A 24,840-nucleotide genomic window follows, 5' to 3' on the forward strand; every position below is an offset into this window, starting at 1 on the left:
TGTTAAGTACAACTTGATAACAATCCAAGAGCACATGAACTATAAGCACAATGACTTAGGCAACATAAAATAGAAAAAGGCATGATTGCCAAATTTAGGAAGCCTAAAACTAGAAAAATAACCAGACATCCTATAGATGTACCAGCGATATTTTGGAAATTCTATGAAAATATGTACAGAACAGAGAATTTGGAAACCGAAAAAAGAGACAAATGGAAATATTTATGGAAGACTTAAATATGACAAGGTTAGAAGAACATGAGGCCTTAACAATTAATAGCTATGACAGGAAGGAACAAGATAAAAATGGTGCTGTACAATCAATTAACAGGGAATTCTCCAAGAACAAATAGTAGTCCTTTGGCAATATGGAAGTTAGGAGGCAAGAAAGTGAGGTCTGGAAAGTTAGGTTTAACAATATTTTAAAAGGAAAATATCAGCATCTTGGATGAAAACTGCAGTGAATGTACTACTCAAAGAGGGCAAAGACCATTTAAATCCAACTTCACTTTTGAACCATGATTATAAAATATTTACGTCTATACTAGCTCGGAAAATGTCTCCATTGGTGTTGCTAAAACTGACAGACATTGATTAATGTCTTTTTTTGGAAGAGAGACAAACATTTGACAACATTAACAGAATGACCACGATCCAGATGGAAGAAGGATACAAGAAGACTCAGCTATTGTTATTTGGTCTTAATGCAGTGAAGGTAGTCCAAGGAGTTAATTGGGATCTTAAAAGTAGGTTACAGGCAGCATTTGCATTTCCTAACAGAATAATGAGGTTAACTAAGAAATGTATGAAAGGCTACAGTAAAAAAAAAATATTCCAAGTGGGAGGGTTCTTTTCTGGCAAGTTATGTTTGAGTAGATGAACCAGGCAGTGGTGTCCTCTCTCATGGGTTGGTACTAGGCTATCGGCCCTAGGGCCTATACAAGCCTAGCCATAACAATTCTCTGGCTATTTCTTCCCACACTATTTACCTCCCTGGACCCCTGTCTAGCCGGGCGACTGACGTGATCCCCGGTGTGAATTTCCTTTCTTCCATCCAATTATCAAGGTTCCTTTTGAAGACGGCCAAAGAGGCGGTCTGCTTGACATGTATTGGCAGTCTATTCCAGAGTCTGGGGAGTCGCTGGGTCAGGAACCTATCCCTCCAGCATGTTTTGTTTATTGTGATGACAAGATTTAGATCCCTGGAGCGTGTGGCTCTGAGGGATTGGGATTTCTTTAAAGTGTAGCATGTCCAACAGCTCTGGGTTTGACATGGCCTTGTATGTTAAGCAGAGATCGCCTTGGAGTAGATGATATGCGACAGAGTAGAGCTGGAGTTTTTTTAAGGCGGCCAGCATAGGCATCTGCTTTAGGCCTGTGATTCTTTTAGTGAGGTATTTCTGCGGCCTTTCCAGTTGTTGCAGATGTCTGAAGAAGTACATACCAAATAGGGCATTGTATTCTATAATGGGTCTAATGAGGGATGAGTACAGTGGGACAATGACCTCCTTTTTTCTGGATGAAAAGCCCTTAGTGATGAGGTGTGCCACATAGAAGGATTTCCTGACTGTTGTGGCGATGTGGTTATTGAAGGTGAGACCACTGTCCACCTGTGTCCCTAAGTCTCTTATCACACTTTCAGTGTTTAGTGCACTGCCACCTATGTGGTAATTCACGGGTACATGTTATTTCCCAAAGGGGATAACTACACATTTCTTGGCATTGAGCTTGAGCAAATGGGTCTGGCACCAAGCATCTGTTTCTGTACGGCTCTTTTGTAGAGTATCCACATCATTTGGGGATTCAATAATGACTCCCAGTTTGCAGTCATCTGCGAACTTTGTTAGCCAGAGTCCTTTAATGTTGGCCTATACCTCAGAGAAGTAGATGCCAAACAAGAGAGGTCCCAGGACTGAACCCCGAGGTACTCCACTTGTCACTTGTCTGGAGCTGGATTTGGAGTCAGCTACTTTTATAGTGTGGGTTCTGTCAGTAAGCCACTTGGCAACCCATCGAGTGACATAGGGATTAATGTCCAGCTTAGTAAGTTTATCTATGATTCCAGAGTGGGGGATGGTGTCAAAGGCCTTGGCGAGGTCCAGATAGGGTGTGTGGACTGCCTTACCCTCGTCCACGACTCTGGAGACCGAACTGAGGAAGTCAATCAGGTTCAGGAGACAAGATCGGCCCTTCACAAACCCAAACTGGGTGGGGTCCACTGTTTGAAGGTTGCCAATGTGTTTGTTTATAAGTTCCATGGCCTTGCAGATCAGGCTCGTCAGACTGATGGGGCGGTAATTCCCTGGATCCAAGGTGGATCCCCCCTTGTGGAGTGGGATAACTGTAGCTGTGTGCCACTCAGTGGGCACGAAGCCTGAGGTGAGGGTATGATTAAACATGACACCAGGTGAGGTGCCAGTTCATTTTGTAGTTCATGTAGTATACAGCCCGGAATGTCATCTGGTCCCATGGACGCTGTACTCTTAGCTTTGGAGAGTGCGTTTTTTACCTGTGTGGCCATTACCACTGGAATTTGGCAATCTTCTGGTATTGCGATGGGCCATTTAGGGGGGTGAAGTTGGCACTGAATCGATCTGCCAGGATATTGGCAATATCCTTGGGATCAGTATATTTAATGTAATTCCCTCTGCTACTTGCCTTTCGCTTAACACCTATTGGTAAAGAAAATAAGAGACTAAAACTCAAGGGTATAACTGCTATGATAATCAATAAAAAACAGCATTACTTGCAGTTGATATTATTTTGCACTCAGTAAATGCAGAAAAGGATATTTCAGAGTTGTAGGACATTTTGAGACCGTGTCATTTTTTTCAGGATATGTAATAAACATAGACAAAACAAGGGATTACAGCAGTAAACTATGCTTCCACATACAAATTGTCCCAGCAATACCCAAGTTTATGGGAAAATGATAACATGAACTATTTAGTGTTTAGATTAAAAATTATTATATTATGGCAGCTAATGATACGTAGGAAGAGACTAAACAAAAGATAACACCAAAATTGAGAAGTTGGTAAATCTTGACTATAGATATGGTCAGTAAAGTACAAGCAGTGAAAATGTTTCAAGTCACTTTAATACTATATATAGGATAAGAATATTGTTTTTATCAACCAAAGGAGAAACTGTGAACCATCGCTCATTAAAAGTATTTGAATGATGGGGGTGGAAGAGGATGAGTAGTGGGCTTACCCAGTTAACAAATATATAAAATAAACCTTCACAATCACCTCCAAGGAGAAGTGAAGGAAGTTGTCCTAAGTATGCACACACACTGCAAAAGACCCTAAATACAAGACCTTGTCGCTCACAAAAATGTAATTATTTTCTGAATCAAGTTAACACCCACTCCTACACTACATTTGTGAGATACTGCTAAAATTCATACAGCAAATTCACAGTTACTTCCTGATTTGCTGTGCTGGTCATCTTGTCTAAATTATTTACTAGAACTGAATGACATAACCTTCCGTCTATGAATTCATACTGTTCCCTGGTCTTATGTCCTACCATCCTACAGGAATTTAACACGTTAACTCCTTAGAAGCAGTTCTATCCCTTTTCTTATTACTCAGGTTAAAAACACCTGATTAGTAATTACGTGCATCTGTTCTGTACCTTGGACAACCACTTTAGAGGCCCTCCTTAACTACTGCCACAAAATTGGTCCTTGCATTCCAACAGGAAAAACACGTTTTCAAGTTCATTCATTCATCTCTATTTGTCCCAAGGAAAATGCCTATTTAATATCTTACCCCTTTCCATAGATTTTTCATTCGCTCATCCTACATACACCACAGCTTCAGAAACAAGCATGTCATAAAAAAGAATCTTGTCTTGAATAACAAAATAAGCTGACCCATTGTGAAGATCTGCAGGTGGGATAAACGCCATACTATTGTCCATGCTGTACTCAAAACCTTCTGTGAATGGAACAGTTTGTGTCAGCCATGTTTCTTCAGTTGTGTAAAGACCTAAATAATGAAACAAATAATTTAATAATGTACATAATTTTTCATTGGATTCCATCATAACAGCCTTGTACCGAATTCATTCAGTGGGCTTGTATAAACCTTAACATGCATTACAAGATGTAAAGTTCAAAAAACTGGATATATGTGAATTCACTGGCTAAAAAACAGCTGACATCAAGAAAAAAAAAATGCCTGTACAAAAACCTCAAAAACTACAAATACTGTTAGAAATAATACTGCAATGCCAAACAACCTGAAGAATAACAGAAAACAATATTCTCTGCAGGTGGCAAGACCCCTCCCCAAAGTCACCCACATCACCAGACTTTAATATACAAACTCTACAGTTGCACCAACTTGAAGAAGGGAGATAGCTCCATACAAATAAATCACTACAGGCATACATCAGAAAATTGCACCAGCAATGACTTCAGAAAAAAAAATACTAAATACATAAGTACTACCTGACCAAGGTCACTCACCTACTTGACATAAGATGACTTGTACAGTACTCCAAACACATAATTCTTCAACTTTAACCCATTAGACAAAGATCAGTTGGAAAACACATCAATATTTTGCGATCAAAACATTAATTTCTGTACACACAGACACACACACTTGCTATATGAGTTATCACTGCATGCATTTTATCATGTAACGAAATGTCAAATTATGCAACAGTCAAAGTTCAATATATCGAATATTACATACTTCAAGGGTTTTTGCTCTTTTCTGAGCTTATCCTACCCTAGAATTAGTATATTTAACTTCTGGGATTGTAGGGGAAAAAACTGTGTTTTTGTTTTACTTTTTGCAACTGTAAATGTAACCTACTGGTTAGGTTAAATGACTAAAAATAGAAGTTATGTCCTTACCATAACGTTCCATGTGGAGTGTTCATCTCGCCTTTGTTCTTACACCTGGGTTCGGAGCCGATCCTCGGCTCCGTGTCGGCCGCTTGGCAAAGCTCTGCATCGAGAAGAAGCTCGAGACCAACCTAACTCCCACAATCCCCCTCTGCCTTTACCTCAGATCTAGTTTGCAAGCAAACCAGTAGAGAACAGAAGAGAGCATAACACTTTCATGCCAAAACAAGAATAAACTTATATACATAGCACAACAACTGCTCAAAGCAGAAGCAGGAGAAACAAACCAGGCACCTAAACTGGACGTTCTTCCTGAGGGTGGCAGGGTGGGAATGTAAGAACAAAGGCGAGATGAACACTCCACATGGAACGTTATGGTAATGACATAACTTCTATATGTGAGAGTGTTCAATCTCGCCGTTTGTTCTTACACCTGGGTAGCGTCCCTAGCTCCATGTTCCTGAGGAACTCAGGGGAGAACGTTCCTGAGCACAGTGGAACCAAAGGTTGCCCTGTCCCTAGAAATCCTGCCTACTTTGTAATGAGAAATGAAGGTATGTGGTTTAGACCAAGTGGCAGACGCACAAATAGTGTCTAACGGCAGGCGAGCTGCATGAGCCAGGGATGTAGATACTGATCTTGTAGAGTGCCCTTTGGGCTTGACAGGCAAAGTTTGCTCAGAGGCAGTATAAACAAAAATAATACAATCAGAAAGCCATTTGGACAGGGTTCGTTTCGTAACTGCCATACCCTTCTTGCTGTCTGAGAAGGCCACAAAGAGCTGGTCTGTTTTCCTGTGATCCTTTGTTCTGTCCAAGTAAAATCTGAGTTGTCTATGAACATCTAACTTGTGTAACATATATTCCAACTTATTGGAGTGGTTCTTGAAAAAGGTGGGTAGTTCAATGGACTGATTAATATTATTAACGGAGCAAACTTTGGGAAGAAAGGATGGATTAGTGCGAAGAGATACTCTGTCAGGGTGAAAAATCAAATAAGGATGTTTAACCGAAAGGGCTTGAAGCTCCGATACCCGCCTGGCTGATGAGATAGCCACCAGAAAAAGGGTCTTCCATGACAAAAACTTCAAAGGACAGGAAGTGGCTGGTTCAAAAGGTGGTAGCATCAGCTGTGACAAAAGAAGGTTCAAGTTCCAAGGTGAAGTAGGACTTCTAACTGGTGGTCTAATATGGAAAGATCCTTTTAGAAAGGCCTTACAAAGTCTGTGAGCCATAATAGGCGCCCCACTTTCTCCCACATGAAAATTTGATATGGCAGCTAATTGCACTTTCAAAGTGGCAGGAGAAGCCCCTTGGTGGAACAATTAGGTTAAAAACTCCAAGACCTTATTCAGAGGAGCTATTAAGGGATCCAATTGTTGTGTAGTTGCCCAGTGCACAAAACGCTTCCATTTACTAGTGTAAATCTTTGTAGTGGATGCTTTATGAGAAGCCACCAGGATATTTTGAACTGCAGGAGATAGAAGATCAGACCTGGCTAAGAAGGGAAGCGGAGCAGCCAAGCTGCTAGTTTGAGGGAGAGAAGCGATGGGTGGAGAGCCCCTGACGAGTGAGTCAGTAGATCCGGCTCTGGGTCCAGGATCCAGGGTTCCCGCATTTGGTGTGCTAGAAGAAAGGGAAACCATATTTGACGAGGCCAGAATGGGGCAATGAGGATAATTGTCCTTTGCAGGTTGCTGGCTTTCTGTAGAAATTTTGAAATCAGGGGAACAGGAGGAAAAGCGTACAGAAGACCCGGGGGCCAATCGTGAACCAGAGCGTCCCTTGGGACTTCCCCTGGAGGGGGTAATAGGGCAAAATAGCTTCTGCATTTGGCGTTCATTGGAGACGCAAACAGATCGCAGGAAGGCTGGCCCCACTTGCGAAAAATCTCCTTCGCAACAGACTGTTTGAGGGACCACTCGTGAGGTAACAGGATGGCTCTGCTCAACCTGTCCGCTATGACGTTGGATAACCCCGGGATGTGCGTTGCTATCAGAAAGCGACCCGTGGACTCCGCCCATTGCCAGATTCTCATGGCCTCTCTGCATAGCTGGTAAGACTTGGTTCCCACTTGCTTGTTTATGTACCAGACTACAGACATGTTGTCCGTCTGGACTGCAATTGTCCCTAGAGGAAGAAGGGGAGTAAAGTGTTGCAACACTAGAAACACTGCCCTCAACTCTAGAACATTGATGTGCAGATTGCATTCCAAATTGGTCCATTCGCCTTGGACTGTCTGTCCCTGAAAGATGCCCCCCCACCCTATCAGGGAAGCATCCGTGGTCACCGTTGCTGTCGGAGTGGGCAGCACAAATGGTCTTCCGCTGGAGAGATTGCAAGTCCGGATCCACCAAGCCAGGTGTGATTTGCATATGTTTGTGATGTGGATTTCGTGTGTCAGGGGTAACTTTTGGAACGACCATTGTGCAAACAGTAGCCATTGAAGAACTCTCATGTGCAGTCTTCCCAAGGGTATCGCAATGAGAGAAGCTGCCATGAGACCCAAAACCTTCAGAACCAGTTTCGCTGGGGATTTTCTGGATGAAAGAAGAAAAGATATATGGTTTTGTAGGGAGGCTATCCTTTCTGGGGGAAGCCTTAGAATTAAGCAACACGTATCCAATTCTGCTCCTATGAATGAGATATGCTGGGATGGCTGTAGTAAAGATTTTTTGAAATTTACAGAAATTCCGAGTTGAACACAAAGTTGTAGTGTGTAATCCCTGGCCTGAATCAGTCAATGCTCGGTGGTGGCAGAAAGGAGCCAGTCGTCCAGATACGGAAACACCTGGAATCCCAGGCGTCTCAAGTGAGACGCTACCACTGCCATACATTTGGTGAAAACCCTGGGGGCTGAGGTCAGACCAAAGGGCAGGGCTCGAAACTGAAAGTGACTGGCTCCCAGCCGGAAGCGCAAGTGATCCCTGGACGCCCTGGCCATTTTGATGTGGTAGTAAGCATCCTTTAGATCTATTGAGCACATCCAGTCGTCCTTCTGTAAGAATGGAAGGATCGATTGAAGCGTGACCATTCGGAACTTTTCTTTCTTGATGAAGGTATTGAGTTTGCTTAGGTCCAGAATTGGCCTCCAGTCCCCTGTCTTTTTTGGAACTAAAAAGAACCTTGAGTAAGTTCCGAATCCTCTTTGGTCCGCTGGGACTGGTTGGATGACTCTTTTTTCTAGCAGCTTTGAAATTTCTGTAGCTGCAGGGCCTCGCAGATGGGGCGGCACATCTGGGAGTCTTTTCTGTGGAATTGGGGGCAATAGGAAGGGAATTTTGTAGCCTCTGGTAACAACGCTTTTTACCCAATTGTCTGATGTAAGATTTTGCCAGGCCTGAGGTATAAAGCTACGCGACCCCCGACTGCCTCCAGAGCAGGACAGTCGGGCCTCCTCTCAGGAGTGCTGGAAAGGTTTCCCGGGGAGTGTATCCCTGTCACCTTGGTTTTGCGGACCCCCTCTGCCGCCAGGGCGACGTCTTCCACCTCTACCCCCTCCTCTGCCTCTGGAGGGGGTATCACCCTGTGCGCCTGAGAAAGAACCCTGGGGTATTCGAAACCACATTTTTCCACCACGTTGCCCTTTGGGGTACGGTCTGGATGGGGTGGAAAAACGGACTCAGACAGCAGACAGAGTCTTTCCCTCTTGCTCACACCGGGTAAGGGTCTCCTTTACTTTGGGGCCAAAGAGAGTAGCACCATCAAATGGGGCGTTAGTAAAGGAAGACTTGAAGGCTTCCGCAAATGAACATAAGCGCATCCAGGATTGCCTATGAAGAGCAATCGCTGAAGCTGCTGCCCTACTCGATCCTTCGGCTGCGTATGAGATCAGCCTCATGGACGAGTTTACAATAGATGTAAGGGTATTGAGATGTGCTGTGACCTTCTCTGAGACAGCAGCATCTGTAGTACCCTGGAGGGTATCTCCCAACTCTTTGATTAGATCCCTCTGTAGCCGTGTGAAATGGGTCAAATAGTTCAGGGATCGCATAGAAAAAGCCGCTGAACTAAAAATGCGCTTCCCATATCTGTCCATAGTCTTAGAATCTCTGTTAGGCGGATGGACAGATGAGGAAGATTCAGACATCTCCTTTTTCGTGGCCGCTGCCACCACCATAGCGTCCACTGGCACTCCCTTTGTCAGATAAGCCTTATCTTGGGGGGCAGTAATATATTTGTTAGGCTTTCTAGGGACTGGCTCCACCGTGTCAGGTGTCTCCCACGCCCTTCGAGCAATCAGCTCCATCAACTCATCGAAGGGCGGAGTGACCCAGGAGGAGGAAGGGCGAGCACCGAACGCCTTCAGCAAGACTGACTCATCCTCAGAAGGGGGGAGGGATTGCCAATCACCTCTCTGCTTTAGGATCTCCAGGATGTCAGAAAAGGAGACATCCTCCGAGGGTGACTTTGGGGACCCTTCTGACTCATCTAAGTCAGTGTCCGATGTCAATGATTCTTGTGGAGAATCTAAGTGTCTCCTCTTACACAATCTTTTCCTCGGAACTTCCTCGGGGGCGGCATCCGAAGAAGCCTCCGAGGAAGAGGGGGCACCCTCTAGGGGTGGCTGAGACACTGGTGCTCGACGCTTAGATGTAGCCGTGGGTGCAGAGGAGGATAACGGCCCTTTATGGGAAGGAGAAGCTGTTTCTGCTGAAGTGGTTGTCTGAACAGACAACACCTTCCTCATGAGTTCGAAGGCCCCCGGGTCCCGAGTCGAGGTATCCCTCGGTTCCGAAGAAGTCGGAGGAATTCCCGAGACAGGCACCAAAGGCATCGACCCCGAGGACGGAGCTGAGTCGATCCGAGCCGAGGCCCCGAGAGGGAGTGTCGGAACCGAAACATCGGTCCGACTCTCAGTCCCGGACCCAAGGATGGATCTTCGGCTCCGAGACTCCGGTACTGGATCCGACGGAGTCGAGGTGAACGGTACCGACCGAGAAAAGGACGGCTCCGGCACCGAGGGCTCCACAATCATCAGGTCAGCCTCTCCCGGCTCCGAAGACTGGATAGGCCTCGGAGGAGGAACAGGTGGAGATAAGGGAAGGCCTTCGAGTCTCGACACCAACTGGGAGGAGACAGAGATGAGTTTGGAAAAGGCTGTATTCTCCATCAATTTCTGCACCACGCGGTCTACATCGGTGTCGGAGAGGGGCCTGGAAGAACGCGTCGAAGGAATCGAAGACGGAGCCGACCTCAAAAGTGCAGGAGGAGGAAGCTCCGTCACCGGTTCCAAGACTCGAGGCTCGGTAACTGACAACAGTTCAACACTCGGCCCCGAAGTCTGTGGAACCGGTGATCGAACTTTGAATGAAGAGCTCGGAGCCGATGACTTGGGGTCTGACGTCTTCGATTCCTTCGAGGATTTAGATGCCTGGTCTGATGCATCCAGAGCCTCTTGGAATGCAGGCTTCAAAAGGCCCCTATCCATAAGTTTCCTGCGCCTATCTGTCATGACCCTTCCACTGAAAGAATGACAGATGGAGCAGACTTCCTGCAGGTGGAGAGGGCCAAGACAGTAGACGCAGGAACTATGATTGTCTGTGACCGACATCTTCTGTCCACATTGGCACCGTTTGAAGCCTGATTTAGCTTTTTCTGACATGATTACAAATTCCAATCCAGAAAACAGTGAAAAGCCAGTAGTAAATGTCAAATCCAGTAAAGAAAGTCAAAGCCAGTAATATTTGTCAAATCCTGTTAATAAAGTCACGTCCAATTGTCAACTCCAGAAAGTTAAGGGTGGGGTAGGCCCCGGAGAAAAACTCGAAAAAAGTATATAAAAATTATATACGGAACCGAGAAACCCTCGATACACTACTCACACACACACACAGTCAATCTTAGAGAAATTTGTATACAAAAATTAATGAAAGAAGTATAAGAAATAATCAATCTTAGCTTTGAGGTGGTCCGAGCTCATCAAAATGATGCGAACGTTGCAGCGGCAAACTAGATCTGAGGTAAAGGCAGAGGGGGATTGTGGGAGTTAGGTTGGTCTCGAGCTTCTTCTCGATGCAGAGCTTTGCCAAGCGGCCGACACGGAGCCGAGGATCGGCTCCGAACCCAGGTGTAAGAACAAACGGCGAGATTGAACACTCTCACATATTAAAGGATTTAGTGGAGATTGATGGCAATCACCAGTGACTTAGTTCTATGTTTTGTGTCTTGCTCAAACTCATCAACTCACCGTTAACTATTTATTATAAACTGCATTTGGCTCTCTTTTTCCATTTTACCTACAAAGCATGGCTTCATAGTAAACACATTGTGTTTACTGCCTTGGCTCAGACCCTTAAGCTGGCCAGTGTCTGTTTTGTGTGACCATTAAAGCCAACACTCTTCACTGTCAGGGCAAGGATAAGCTAGGCTAGAGACAAAGAAGTGTTATACTTCTTCCTCCTCTTATCATCATCATCATCTTCTTTTGGCTGTTCCCATTAGGGGACTCCACAGCAGATCATCCGTTTCCATTTGTTCCTGTCCTCTACATCTTGCTATGTCACACCAACCACCTGCATGTCTTCTCTCACCACATCCATAAACCTTATCTTAGGTCTTCCTCTTTTCCTGTTACCCGGCAGCTTCATCCTTAGCATCTTTTTCCCAATATACTCAGCATTCCTCCTCAGCACATGTCCAAACCAACGTAATCTTGCCTCAATGGCTTTGTCTCCAAACCTTCCAACCTGGGCTGACCCTCTAATATACTTATTCCTAATCCTGTCCACCCTCATCATACCCAGTGCAAATCTTAACATCTTTAATTCTGCCATATCCAGCTCAAACTCCTGCCTTTTTGTCAATGCCACTGCCTCCTACCCATATAATATAGCTGGTCTCACTACCCTCTTGTAGACCTTCCCTTTCACTCTTACTGATACTCGTCTGTCACAAATCACTCCTGATACTCTTCTCCACCCACTCCATCCTGCCTATACTCTCTACTTCACCTCTCTTCCACACTCAACATTACTCTGAACTGTTGATCCCAAGTATTTAAACTCATCCACCTTCGCCACCTCTACTCCCTGCATCCTCACCATTCCTTTATCCTCCCTCTCATTCACACACACATATTCTGTCTTAGTCCTGCTGACCTTCATTCCTCTTCTCTCTAGAGCATATCTTCATCTCTCCAGGGACACCTCCACCTGTTCCCTACTCTCACTACAGATCACAATGTCATCTGCAAACATCCTAGTCCACAGGGACTCCTGTCTGATTTCGTATGTCAACCTGTCCATCACTATTGCAAATAAGAAAGGGCTCAGAGCTGATCCTTGATGTAATCTCACCTCCAACTTAAACGCATCAGTCACTCCCACCACAGACCTCACCGCTGTCACACTACCCTCGTACATATCCTGTACCACTCTTACATACTTCTCTGACACTCCCGACTTTCTCGTACAATACCACAACACCTCTCGAGGCACCGTGAGATATTTTTTCTCCAAGTCCACAAAGACGCAATGCAAACATCGCATCTGTACATGTTTACACAACTACTGAAGACAAATGCCTCAAGTTAGAATGTATTTATACATATTGCTGGATTATCATCATGGTTATAATTATGGTGATTATCAGCATCAAAAAGACCTTTAGCTCATGAACGGGTGTGTACGTATAAACGACTTGTCTCCTGGTTGCGTTAAAGTACAGTTTTGTACCTACCATAAATGTAGATGTTCGAGTATTCACCCTGCTGCAGTCATCACACTTGGGTTATCCTGTCATCAGGCGGTCCCGCAGTCGGCCGGATTTCCAAAGTCTTGGTCCGACATCGGTTGCTGTCGCCTCATCCCTGACGTCAGTGCGCCAGGGGTACATATACTGCAACCAACGCCATTTTCTTCAGTTTTTCTTGCCCCAGATGTCAGGTGCCCCCAAAAGGGTGATCCAAATCAGTACCAAAAAGTGAGAACACTGTACAGACACAAAAACCCTTCAGCTATAAGCAAATACATCAGTAAGGCATAGCATAGGTTTAGCCAGTAGATCAGAGGGGTTGGAGGGAGGGTAACCTGGACTGCAGCAGGGTGAACACTCGAACATCTACATTTATGGTAGGTACAAAACTGTACTAAGTTCATCGTGTTACCCTGCTGCAGTCATCACACTTGGGTTGAGTCCCAAAGCTAAGGTAGGGCGGAGGCATTATAGAGGGTTAGAGGAGGCAATGAGTCCCTGCAGAACTGCAGTGGCGAAGCCTGCCCTGGACTTAGAATAAAGAGGTAGGTGATAATGTTTGGTGAAGGTGTGTACAGAACTCCAAGTTGCAGCTTCTAAAATTTCCTTGGTAGGAACCCCCCTGAGAAAGGCTGTAGAGGTAGCTGTTGCCCTGGTAGAGTGGGATCTAATGGTAGGAGGAACTGGTTTCCCATGATGGGTATAGCAGAACTGTATGCAATGGCTTATCCATTTAGAAATGGTTTGCTTGGAAATGGCCCTCCCTTGAGAAGCTGTAGCAAAGGAAACAAAGAGCTGGTCAGTTTTTCTGACAGCTTTAGTCTTATCCAAGTAATAGCGAAGCTGCCTGTGAATGTCCAAGGAATGTAGAAGTCTCTCCCCTTTGTTCTGTGGGTTGGGGAAGAAAGTGGGTAGATGGATGGTTTGATTTAAAGCTACGCTGGAAACCACCTTAGGCATGAAGGAAGGATTAGTTCGTAGGGAAACTTTGTCCTAATGAAAAATGAGGAAAGGTTCCACTGCCATAAGTGCCTGTAATTCTGAAACTCTCCTAGCAGAAGTTATTGCCAGGAGCAGGGCAGTCTTCCAAGATAGGAACTGAAAGTCTGCAGAAAAAGCTGGTTCAAAGGGAGGTAATGTTAGTTTTTCCAGAACAAAGTTGAGGTCCCATGTAGGTGTAGGAGCTCTTCTAAGTGGTTTAATGTTTTTTGCTCCTCTGAGGAACTGCCTTAGGAGTGGATTTGAAAATAAAGGTGGATTTGTGTCGTAGTGAGCTGAAATAGCTGAAGCATGGATTTTAATAGAGGAGAAGGAAAGTCCTTTATGCAACATCTCAGCTAAATACTGTAGAATGTGAGGCATATGAGGCTGAGTTGTATCCAGGCCTTTAGCTTAGTTCCAAGCTGAAAACCTTTTCCATTTGTCCCGAGTAAGCCTTCCTGGTGCTTGGCCTCCTGGCTTCTAGAATAACATCCAGTACTGCTTGTGAAAGAGGGGCTGGTTGGCTGCTTAAATGATTTGCCATGCAGCCAGGTTTAAGGTTTTGATCTGGCTGTGTAGAATCTGCTTATCTTGCTGTGTGAGCAAATGAGGTATTTGAGGCAATATCCATGGTGGACTGTGAGCCATATTCTTCAATAGTGGGTACCAGTGCTGGCGTGGCCAGTCTGGGGCTATAAGACTCATTCGAGGTTTCTCCTTTTTGACTTTCAAAAGAACCTTTGTGAGAAGAGGTAATGGTGGAAAGGCATATGTTGTCAGGTTTTTCCAACTGAAGGAGAGAGCATCCACTTTCCAAGCTTGTTGGTGGAATGTCCTTGTACAAAATTTTGTCAGCTGGTAATTTTGAAGACTGGCAGACAGGTCTATATTTGGTAGGCCCCATCTTTGAATTATCATTGCAAATATTTGTGGGTCTAGCTTCCACTCGTGGGGATCTTTGATGTTTCTGCTTAGGTCGTCTGCCAATGTGTTTTTCTGTCCTGGCAGGAAGTGAGCTTGTAACTGGACTTGGTAGGTCAGAGCTGTGTTCCATAAGATTATTGCTTGCCTGCAAGGAGGGTAGGAATGTGTGCCCCCTTGTTTGTTTATGTACCACATTACTGTGGTGTTGTCCGTCTTTATTGCCAGTTGCCCAGGTTGTAGTAGATCCTTGAAGGCTGTCAGCGCTTTCTGTACAGCTAGCATCTCTTTTTGGTTTATGTGCAGTTTTCTTTGTTCTGCAGTCCATAGGCCTTGAATGCATTGCCCTGCCATGTGAGCCCCCCAGGCATAGTCTGAAGCATCTGTTGTGATAGTTTGCCTGGGTGGGGGTAAGGTGAAAGGCTGACCCTTGTTGAGGTGACATGCCTGTGCCCACCATAGAAATTCCTGTTGTAGGCAGGGAATGAGAGATATCACTGTGTCCAAGCTGTGGCTGTGTTGAGACCATACGCTTTTTAGGAACCATTGTAATTTCCTCATATGCAGTTTTGCAAATGGTATTATCAGAAAGCAAGATGCCATGAAGCCCAACGCCTGCAGAATTTTACTTGCAGTTAATTGGGTCTTTGTTGCCATTGTCTTGAAATATTGAGTCAGTTGTAATTGCTTGTCTGGTGTAAGATAAGTCTTCTGGGCCGCTGTGTCCAAGCTGGCACCCAGGAATGTCATTTATTGTGAGGGTACTAGTTTTGACTTCTTTTCGTTTACTGTGTACCCCAGACAATTTAGTAGACGCTTCACAAAAGTCAGATGTTGTATGAGAATGTCTTTTGTTTCTGCTTGGATGAGACAGTCGTCCAGGTATGGATATATTTGAATTCCTCTTTGTCTGCAGTATGCAATTACTGGTGCCAGGCATTTTGTGAATACTCTGGGCACAGTAGATAAGCCAAAGGGCAATGCAGGGAATTGATAATGCGTTGAACCTGCAATGAAACGGAGGTATCTTCTGCAACTTTGTCTGATAGGGGCATGCAGGTATGCCTCCTTGAGGTCCAACGTTACCAGCCATGCTTCCTTTTCTAACATGGGAAGTAGCTGCTGTAGTGTTAGCATCTTGAATTTGGGAACTTGTAAGTAAGTGTTTAGAATTGAAAGGTCCAGAATTGGTCTCCAAGCATTTTCTTTCCTGGGTACTAGGAATAGTCTTGAGTAAAATCCTTAGTCTTGCTCTTGAGTTGGCACCCTTTGAATGGCTCTCATGGCCATGAGAGCTGTAATTTAGTTTTGAGCCTCTGCCCTTTGATTTTGTGGCAGGTTTGGCATTCCTCTTTTTATTGGCAAGGTGTGAAAGTGGAATCTGTATCCTCGTAAAATTATGTCTAGGACCCATTTGTCCTTTGTGACCATGTGCCAGTTGTCTACAAATAATGCTAGTTTTCCCCCCAGGGGGGCTGACAAGAGAACTTTGTTTAGCCACTGGAGGTGCAAGTCATTGAGTTTGCCTTCTGGTGGCTTGAGACCTGTCTTCTCCTCCCTTCTGGGTTGGAGTGGTCCATTGGCGAGGTCTATACTGAGCTTGTGGTTGTCCTCTGCCCCTTGGGCGCCTGTATTTACCCCTCTGAGGCCTGTCAGTGGCTGGAAAGAACCAATTCTTGGTTGGCCAGTTTCTGCTGAAGCGAGGGGGTTGTACCTGTAGGAAATCTTTGACTGTCTGCATTGATTTTGCCTTATCTTCCATTTTCTTTAAAACTTCTTCTGCTTTAACACCAAAAAGAACATCCTGCTGCAAGGGAGCATCCAGTAGTTTTGCTTTAACATGTTCAGGCAGACTTTGTTCCTTTAACCAGGCATGCCTATGTATAACTGAACCAGTGGCCGCTGCTCTGCAGGAGGCCTCCAAAGAATCAAACCCACATTGTAAAGTATGTTTGCCCACCTGCTCAGTGGCATGCAACAAATCCTGTACTTCTTTCAATTCAGATTGTTGAGGAAGGGTTGTTACCTTTTGTTTTAACTGAGAGATCAGAAATTGCTGATACTTAAGCATATGAAACTGACAGTTTAGAGCTCTCATAGCTAAAGTGGCTGAGGTGTAAACCTTTTTCCCCCATCTGTCTAGTGCTCTTGAATCCCTTTCAGGAGGTACTGGATTTTTAGCCATGGAAGCCTTAGCCCCCTTGGGACCCTGGGAGATAGTCTCTGGGTCAGCTACTGGGCTTCTGTAAAGGAATGTATGGGAATCAGGTACTCTGTAGTATCTGTCAGGCTTGGCCGGGGCAGGAGGCAGAGAATCAGGGTTGAAACTGGATTCTAAGTAAATATCATCCACAATGTCCAAAACAGGAGGGATGGCTAGAGGTCTGTGTTGGGGGGAGTAAAAGAAACTCTCTGAGCCTTTTCTTGGAATCAGAGTAAACCTGACCTTCCCAGTGAAAATGTTCCCTCATAGTGTGTAAAGCTTCCCCAAAAGAGTAATCTTCTGGAGGAGAAGCTGAGGGAATAGAGTCCTCAGCATCAGAATCTTCATAAGGAGAGAAGGAATAGTCTTGGTCTTCAGAGGAATCCGAAGAAACAGACAGTTGTTCAGAGGAAGCAGATTCTTCCTCTTATCTAGTCCTTTTTTCAGGAGGAGGCTGGGAACCCCTGATAAGAGAAATCAGATCTTCAGCCATCTTGAGATAGGGCCTTGAACAGGAGACTGAAGTGAAGCTTTTTTCGATTTGGAAGGAGTCTTCGGTTTGGAAAACGTCTTAAATGTAAGAGTCGTCGGTCTGAAAATGCCTTCAGAAAGCGAAGGTGTTTCAGAAGTACTGGTGTCCTTGGGAGGTAAGTCGTCGGTAGGGCCTGAAGTAAAAGGCTGCGTCGGCCTAGTACATTCCGTCAAAATATCCATAGCGGTCTCGGGTTCCTCAACTGCGGTAGTCAGAGGCTGCATCGGAGCCTCACTGATAACCGGAGACCGGATCAACCGAGGCCTCGGAATCGGGCTTAGGCCTGGGCTGTCGATCCTTATCCCTGCGCTTTTTGTGCACGCCAGTAGTAGGTAGCTCCGACAGCATGTTATAATTACATTTTCTGCCAAGAAAGTGTTGTGCGAAATCAAATCGTCTTTTAATAGTGCGTTTATTAAATCTAGCACAAAAACGACAAGAAGTGACGTCGTGATCAGGGCCTAGGCAGGGTATACAATAAGAATGAAAATCCTTATAAGGTATTTGCTTCCCACAAGAAATACAATTGTTAACTTTTTCTGACATCGGTCTGGGGCAAGAAAAGTTTCCCCAACAGGGTACTTAGCTTTATAGAAGACTTCGGTCTGAAACTCGAATACGAAAATCTCAGGAGTCGGCCGACCGGCACTTGCGAACTGCTTCTGCTTCGCGGCAAGAAAGACTGAAGAAAATGGTGTCAGTTGCAGTATATGTACCCCTGGCGCACTGACGTCAGGGATGAGGCGACAGCAACCGATGTCGGACCAAGACTTTGGAAATCCGGCCGACTGCAGGACCGCCTGACGACAGGATAACCCAAGTGTGATGACTGCAGCAGGGTAACATGATGAACATCTTCACTTGCTTACAATAGATTGGCTGTCAGCATGGACTCTAGCTTGCAACTTTTCAAAGCAAATCATTCATGCAGATATCAACAATTTGTCAACAAATCTAGCAGCACAAAGCAAACTGAAGAATGACAACTGACAGTGATCACATATGCATAGATGCCACTATCCGTTTTAGTCTTTTTTTTTAACCTGTAGAAATCTGCTTGTTGCATTCGTAGCAATCAGAATTTTCAGCACACATTTGTCGATAACCATCTGCTTGCACAACCACAAGTAGAATGCCAGCATTTTTAACCGCTGGCACACTTTAATAACGATCGCGCCCCATAATCCTTTGCACACTTGGTAACAGCTACTGTTAACCAGCAGGACCAACAGCGAAACTATATTGAAGATCATAAAGGACACTGTACATCATGTCTGATGCTAATGGTAAGTGGAATTCTAAAATATATTTGGAGTTCTGCATTAATTTATATACATATTTACAACTAATAAATGCTACACCAGTTTCAATGTTATAACAGGTTACCAGGAAGACAGTAAATCTTTGGTTTGACTGAGCAGGCATTTTGAACATCAGCTACTGTCCAGTAATAGTTGCACTGGGTGTTTATGTTTTTTTTTTAGGAAATGTTTTTGTTTTTTTAATGAAATGCTTAAAATTTGTCAGTTTGCAATTGTTTGCTGGAAGATGGTTCCAGTTTGCAGAAATGTTTTTCTCCAGTAGCTTGGATGACGGGGGTCTCTAAAAAGCTAGTGTACTATCTTTTTGAGACATCAGCAATTATGCGGATGTTCTGTGTTGTTTATTTCTGAGAGAAAGGTAGCAACTGTTACATATTAGTTTGTGAGTAAAGGTTGAGAACAGTAGTATACATCTGGCTGTAATAGAAACACAACTAGCTTTGGTCAGGATTGGACAATAATGTTCAAGCCTCGGTGAAAGATATTATATCTGCATATATTCCTGACTGCTATCAAGCAGCACTGAGACAGTTTTTGAGAGGTTAATACTGAGACATTTTTTCCTGAGTCAGTAACACAGCTGGGTAAAAACTGCCTATACTGTATGCCACTGTTAAGATTTGTTTCCTTATGGTATACTTCAAAGTATTGCTGAAATTCAGAGATGGAAGGGCCTGTACTCAGAGATGGTAAGGGGAATCTTAGTTATTGTGATACACCCAAGTTTGCAGTTGTCAATTTTTTTTAAATCTTTGAGCACTGATATATAGGCAAGCTTGAAGGGAGTGTGCACTTTTTCAGCATGGGTCAGATTAGTTGCACATGATCCAGAGGTAAGGCATTTAACTCTTGATCATAGTATGTTTTGGACTAGAGTAATCTACACATGTAAGGAGCCTGCACTGGGGAACAGTGAGGGTAACTTTTATTTATTTATTTTTTTACTTGTGCTGAGCAGAAGGCATGCTTTGTTTGGGGGTATACAAGTGAAAGTCTTTTTAGGGGATTGGGTGGTGAATTTGTTGAAAAATATATATAATATTGTGGTTGAAATAGTGTATCGTTATGCTGGACTTCTGGATGGAGGTAGGTATGCTGGTAGTGGTTTGGTTTGAAGGATAAAATTATGGTAGCTATATTTCAGCATCATGAAATACCTGTCTCCAACATTGTCATGCGATACCAGGCAGATGGATCTTTCCAGGGATCTATGTGTCAAGTGGATAAGTTACATACAAGACAAAACATGTTTGGGTGAGAGGAAAGGCTTAGTGAGGTATGTTATTACTGATTTTACACTAGTTGCAGCATTGATCAACCAGATATTTTGGACAATATTTCTACCTTTGTCAATTATGTGTCCTGTTCTAATCAGAGGGATGGTTCAGTGAGATAAAGGTTTCACTACTTTTGCAGTATTTCTTTCATGGATCAAACAGCTAGATAGTTTAGATATCTCTGACTTTATTTGTGTATCTGATTCTAATCAGTGGATGGGGCTCAGTGAGATAAATGTTATTACTTGTACATTAATTCTGGCAAGGAGCAACCATATATCATGGACAATATTTCTGGCTGGCAGTCGTGTACAATTTAGGTGACAGGAAGGGCTCAGTAATATGCAAGTGTTATACAAATTTTACTAAACTACTCTGGTCTTTTCCTGATAGATGACTCAGCCTTACATTACACCTGCACCAATGTAATGAATGCCTGCTCAATAGGTTATGTGCAGCAATTATCACCTTTGTCTGAGCATGCAGAACCCTGCAGTAATTAAATGCAAGTCATTATCACATTATTAATTTACAATATGTGCACTTACAGTGCAACACTGAGTCATTATCACATGTCAGGTAAAACCATCAGCAGCTGCCTCTGTTATTCACATTACTAAAAGTTATAACATTGCAAGGACAGGTATGAGACACTCCAGATGCCTTCGAGTGCCACTAATATTTTTCACTTTTTGTTGTATAAGTCTGCTAGGGAACTTATCAACATGTTGAGTAAAACCACCTTTTAAGATAGCAAAAATACTATCTGTATGCTGTAAACATATACATAAATCAGTTTGTTTAGGACTTCGGTTATGAGAATTATGATATTTTTTTCATATTTTGGTAAATAACTTTGTCAGGGAACATGTCAACATGCTAAGTAGTACCTCATTTTGAAGACAGTGTTAGTCCTTACAACATGATGCAAGAACTGTGTCTGTATGCTGTACACATGCACAGATATCACAGTGTGTTTAGGATCAAGGTTATGAAAATTATGTTTTTTTTCATATTTTGGGAAATAACTTTGCTAGGGAGCATGTAATCGTGCCAAGTGATACCTCATTTTGAAGACTGTGTTAGTGCTTACAACATGATAAAAGAACTGCCTGTATGCTGTATACATGTACAGATACCACAGTTTGTTTAGGACCAAGGTTATGAAAATTATGATTTTTGTTTTCATATTTTGGGAAATAACTTTGCTAGGGAGCATGTCATTGTGCCAAGTGATACCTCATTTTGAAGACAGTGTTAGTGCTTACAACATGATAAAAGAACTGTGTCTGTATGCTGTACACATGTACAGATATCACAGTTTGTTTAGGACCAAGGTTATGAAAATTAAGAGGGATAACCCTGTCAACATGGAAGATGATGAAGGGTTCCACAGCCATGAGCGCTTGCAGCTCAGAGACTCTTTTGGCTGAAGTGATGGCCAGAAGGAATGCTGTCTTCCCGGAGAGAAATGTTAGCTCTGCAGAAAAAGCTGGTTTGAAAGGGGGAGTGGGAGCTTTTCCAGTTCAAAATTAAGGTCTCAAGCTGGGGTTGGTGCCTTTCTGGGTGGCCTCAAGTTGCTAGCCCCTTTTAGGAACTGTTTGATCAAAGGGTGTGAGAAAAGGGGGCTGCTCAGTAGGAAAATGAGCAGAAATTGCAGAGGCATGAATTTTTATAGAAGAGAAAGAGAGACCACTGTGTAGTAGGTCAGCTAAGTAATCCAGGATGGGGGGGCATGGCTGCGCCGTATTGGCTCCCTTAGCCTGGATCCAGGTGCAGAACCTTTTCCATTTGTCAGCATAAGACTTTCTGGTGCTAGGGCATCTGGCTTCACGGATACCATCTAGAACCTGCTTACTGAGGTTGGCAGATTGGTTGGGGGTTAGGGAATAAGCCAATCTGCCAAACTGAGTGTCTGCAATAGAGGATGCATGAATTCCCCTTCCCTCTGGGTCAGGAGGTTTGAAATCTGAGGAAGCTGCCATGGGGGTAGTGGGGACAGGCTGCACAGCAAGGGGTACCAGTGCTGTTGGTGCCAGTCCGGAGCTATAACAATGGTCCTTGTTTTTTCCTCCTTTATTTTGAGCAGTACCCTGGAGATGAGAGGTAGTGGGGGAAAGGCAGAGACTGCTAGATTGACCCAGGGGAAGGACAGGGCATCCATTTTCCAAGCCATGCAGTGGTGCTCCCTGGTGTAGAATTTGCTGAGTTGAAGGTTGATGTGGGAGGCAAAGAGGTCGACCTCTGGGGTGCCCCACTTCTGAGTTATTAGGGTAAAGGTTCTTCTGTTGAGCTGCAACTCGTGTGGGTCCAGAAGATTTCTGCTTAACTTGTCTGCCAGAGAGTTGAGAGAGCCTGGTAGGAATTGTGCTAAGACGTATAGTTGCATGGCAGAGGCTGTGTGCCAAAGGGTCATGGCCAGCCTGCATAGAGGGTAGGAGTGAGTTCCTCCCTGCTTGTTGATATACCACATCACAGTGGTATTGTCTGTTTTGATCAGGAGAGCCCCTGGAGAAGGGGCTTGAAAGCTATCAAAACACGCTGCACAGCCATCATCTCTTTTTGACTGATGTGCAGATGGATTTGCTGCAGGCTCCATTGGCCCTTTATGCACCTGCCAAACAGGTGTGCACCCCATGCATAGTCTGATGCGTCTGTGGTGAGAATCTAGGCGGTGGGGGTGGTGAGAAAGGCAGTCCCTTGTTGTGGGAGCATACTGTTGCCCACCAAAGAAAATCTTTTCTAAGACAAGGAATTATAGGTAAAGTTTCCAGGTCTTGAGAGTGTTGACACCAAAGGCTTTTTAGGTACCATTGAAGTTTTCTCATATGCAGTCTGGAATACGAAATGAGTAGTATGCAAGATGCCATGAAGCCCAGAGCTTGCAGGATCTTCCTTGCAGATAGCTGGGGCCTGGTGGTTAGTTTTGAGAAGTAGGCTGTCAGGAAAAAATTGTTTCTCTGGAGTAAGGAATGCCATCTGGGATGCTGTGTCCAGGCTTGCTCCCAGGAAGATAATCCTTTGGGTGGGCACCTGTTTGGATTTCTTTTCGTTGATTGTATACCCTAGGGAGGTTAGTAAGGTCTTTACAAAGGCCAGGTGCTTGAGCAGCTTTTCCTGGCTGTCTGCCTGAATAAGGCAGTCATCTAAGTATGGGTAAATCTGAATATTTCTTTGTCTGCATAAGGCAATGGCTGGAGCCAGGCATTTTGTGAACACTCCGGAAGCAGTAGATAAGCCAAAGGGAAGCGCAGAGAACTGAAAGTGTTGAGAGCCTGCCCTGAAACAGAGATATTTCCTGTACGATTCCCTGATAGGAATATGAAGGTAGGCCTCTTTTAGATCTAGTGTGGCTAGCCAAGCATCCTTGGACAGCATGAGTAGCAGCTGGTGGAGGGTGATCATTTTGAATTTTTGGATCACCAGGAAGGTGTTTAGAATGGATAGATAGAGGATGGGGAGCCAGGTGCCCTCTTTTCTGGGTACCAGAAAAAGTCTGGAGTAGAAACCTTGGCCTATCTGTTCTGCAGGGACGTGCTCTACTGCCCTCATAGAGAGCAGGGAAAGGACTTGCTTTTCAGCCTCTTCCCACTGGCTTGTTGGTAGAGCTGGGAACCCTTTTCGGGTTGGAAGGGTGTGGAAGGAAAATTTGTATCCCTGGGACACTATGTTCAGAACCCAGTGGTTGTTGGTAAAGGTGGACCAGGTGCTTGTGTGAAAAGAGAGTTTTCCTCCTAGGGGTAAGTGAAGTTGGGCAGAGGGAGGGGGTGGGGGAGGCGAGTCACTGAGAGTTCTTACCATAAGGGGGTGGCTTAGAACTCCCTGGTTTAGAAGTGGAGGTAGTCCATTGCTTAGATCACTGCATTCCCTGTGACTACTGTCTGGGAGGGTCTGGCTCCCTGGGGCCTAGGCTGGAGTGGCTTACTGGGAGCAGTAAAGGACCAGTGTTTGGTGGTACAATGCCTGCTGGACCTGCAAGAAATCCTTAAAAGTTTGCATAGATTTTGCTTTTTCTTTCATCTTTTTTAAGACCTCTCCTTCTCCTGCCTTAGTGCCAAATAAGTTATCATTGTGTAAGGGGGCATCCAGCAATTTAGATTTGACATGGTCTGGCAGGGGCTGTTCCTTAAGCCATGCATGCCTTCTAATGACAGATCTAGTGACTGCTGCCCTACAAGAAGCTTCTAGGGTGTCAAACCCACAATGCAAGGTGTGTTTAGTTACTTGAGATGCAGAATGCATTAACTCTTGTAATTCTTTAGATTCTGCCTAAGCAGGAAAGGTAGACATTTTTTGTTTAAGGAGTTCCAAGGTATGTTGCTGAAATTTCAGCATATGGAACTGACAATTTAGTGCCCTGATAGCAAGAGTACCTGAGGTGTATACTTTTTTATCCCATCTGTCCAGTGCTTGGGAATCCCTATCTGAGGGGGTGGGATTCTTAGCAGAGGTTGCTTTAATCCCTTTAGGTTCTTGAGAAACTACCTCAGGGTCAGCAGTAGAATTTTTGTAAAGAAATTTGTGTGAGTCAGGGACTCTGTAGTACCTGTCTGGTTTTCTGGGTGCAGAAGGTAGGGTGTCAGTAGTCAAGTTGGATTCCATGAAAACATCCTCCACAACATCCAGGACTGGGGGGATTGCAAAGGGTCTGTGCTGTGGAAAATCTAGGAATTCCCTGAGTCTCTTTTTAGACTGAGGGTAGTCTTGACTCTCCCACTGGAAATGTTCCCTTAAGGTGTGCAGGGTTTCCCCAAATGAAAAATCCTCTGGTGGGGAGGCTGAAGGAATGGAATCCTCTGCATTAGAATCCTCATAAGTAGAGACGGGTTGCATGTCTTCATATTCAGAAGCATCAGATTCATCTGACCCTTGTTCAGACAAAACTAAAGGGGACAGACCTCTTTTCCTTTTGGATGGGGTAGCTTGGCTTCCCTTGATCAGTATGATAAGGTCTTCCACCATTTTAAGCATTTGAGACTGAGGCAAGCAAGCAGGCGTCTGACTGTGGGTCATCAGTTTCTTGGGTGTGGTTCGTACTCTGGG

The 24,840-nt window shown here is 44.4% G+C and overlaps 1 protein-coding gene across 1 annotated transcript in view; it reads right to left on the reverse strand.

Annotated features, from left to right (window-relative positions):
* The window catches only part of TMEM131L (transmembrane 131 like), a gene marked incomplete in the record, with an annotated part of 1,995,267 nt that overhangs the window by 225,565 nt on the left and 1,744,862 nt on the right, over nucleotides 1-24,840 (reverse strand). The window contains 1 exon segment of the mRNA XM_044062407.1: nucleotides 3,884-3,998. Within this exon segment, the coding sequence (XP_043918342.1) occupies nucleotides 3,884-3,998 (115 nt within the window).

Source organism: Protopterus annectens, chromosome 2.part1 (genome assembly GCF_019279795.1).
Source record: "Protopterus annectens isolate FY-2018-M chromosome 2.part1, PAN1.0, whole genome shotgun sequence".
NCBI classification, from domain to species: domain Eukaryota; kingdom Metazoa; phylum Chordata; order Ceratodontiformes; family Protopteridae; genus Protopterus; species Protopterus annectens.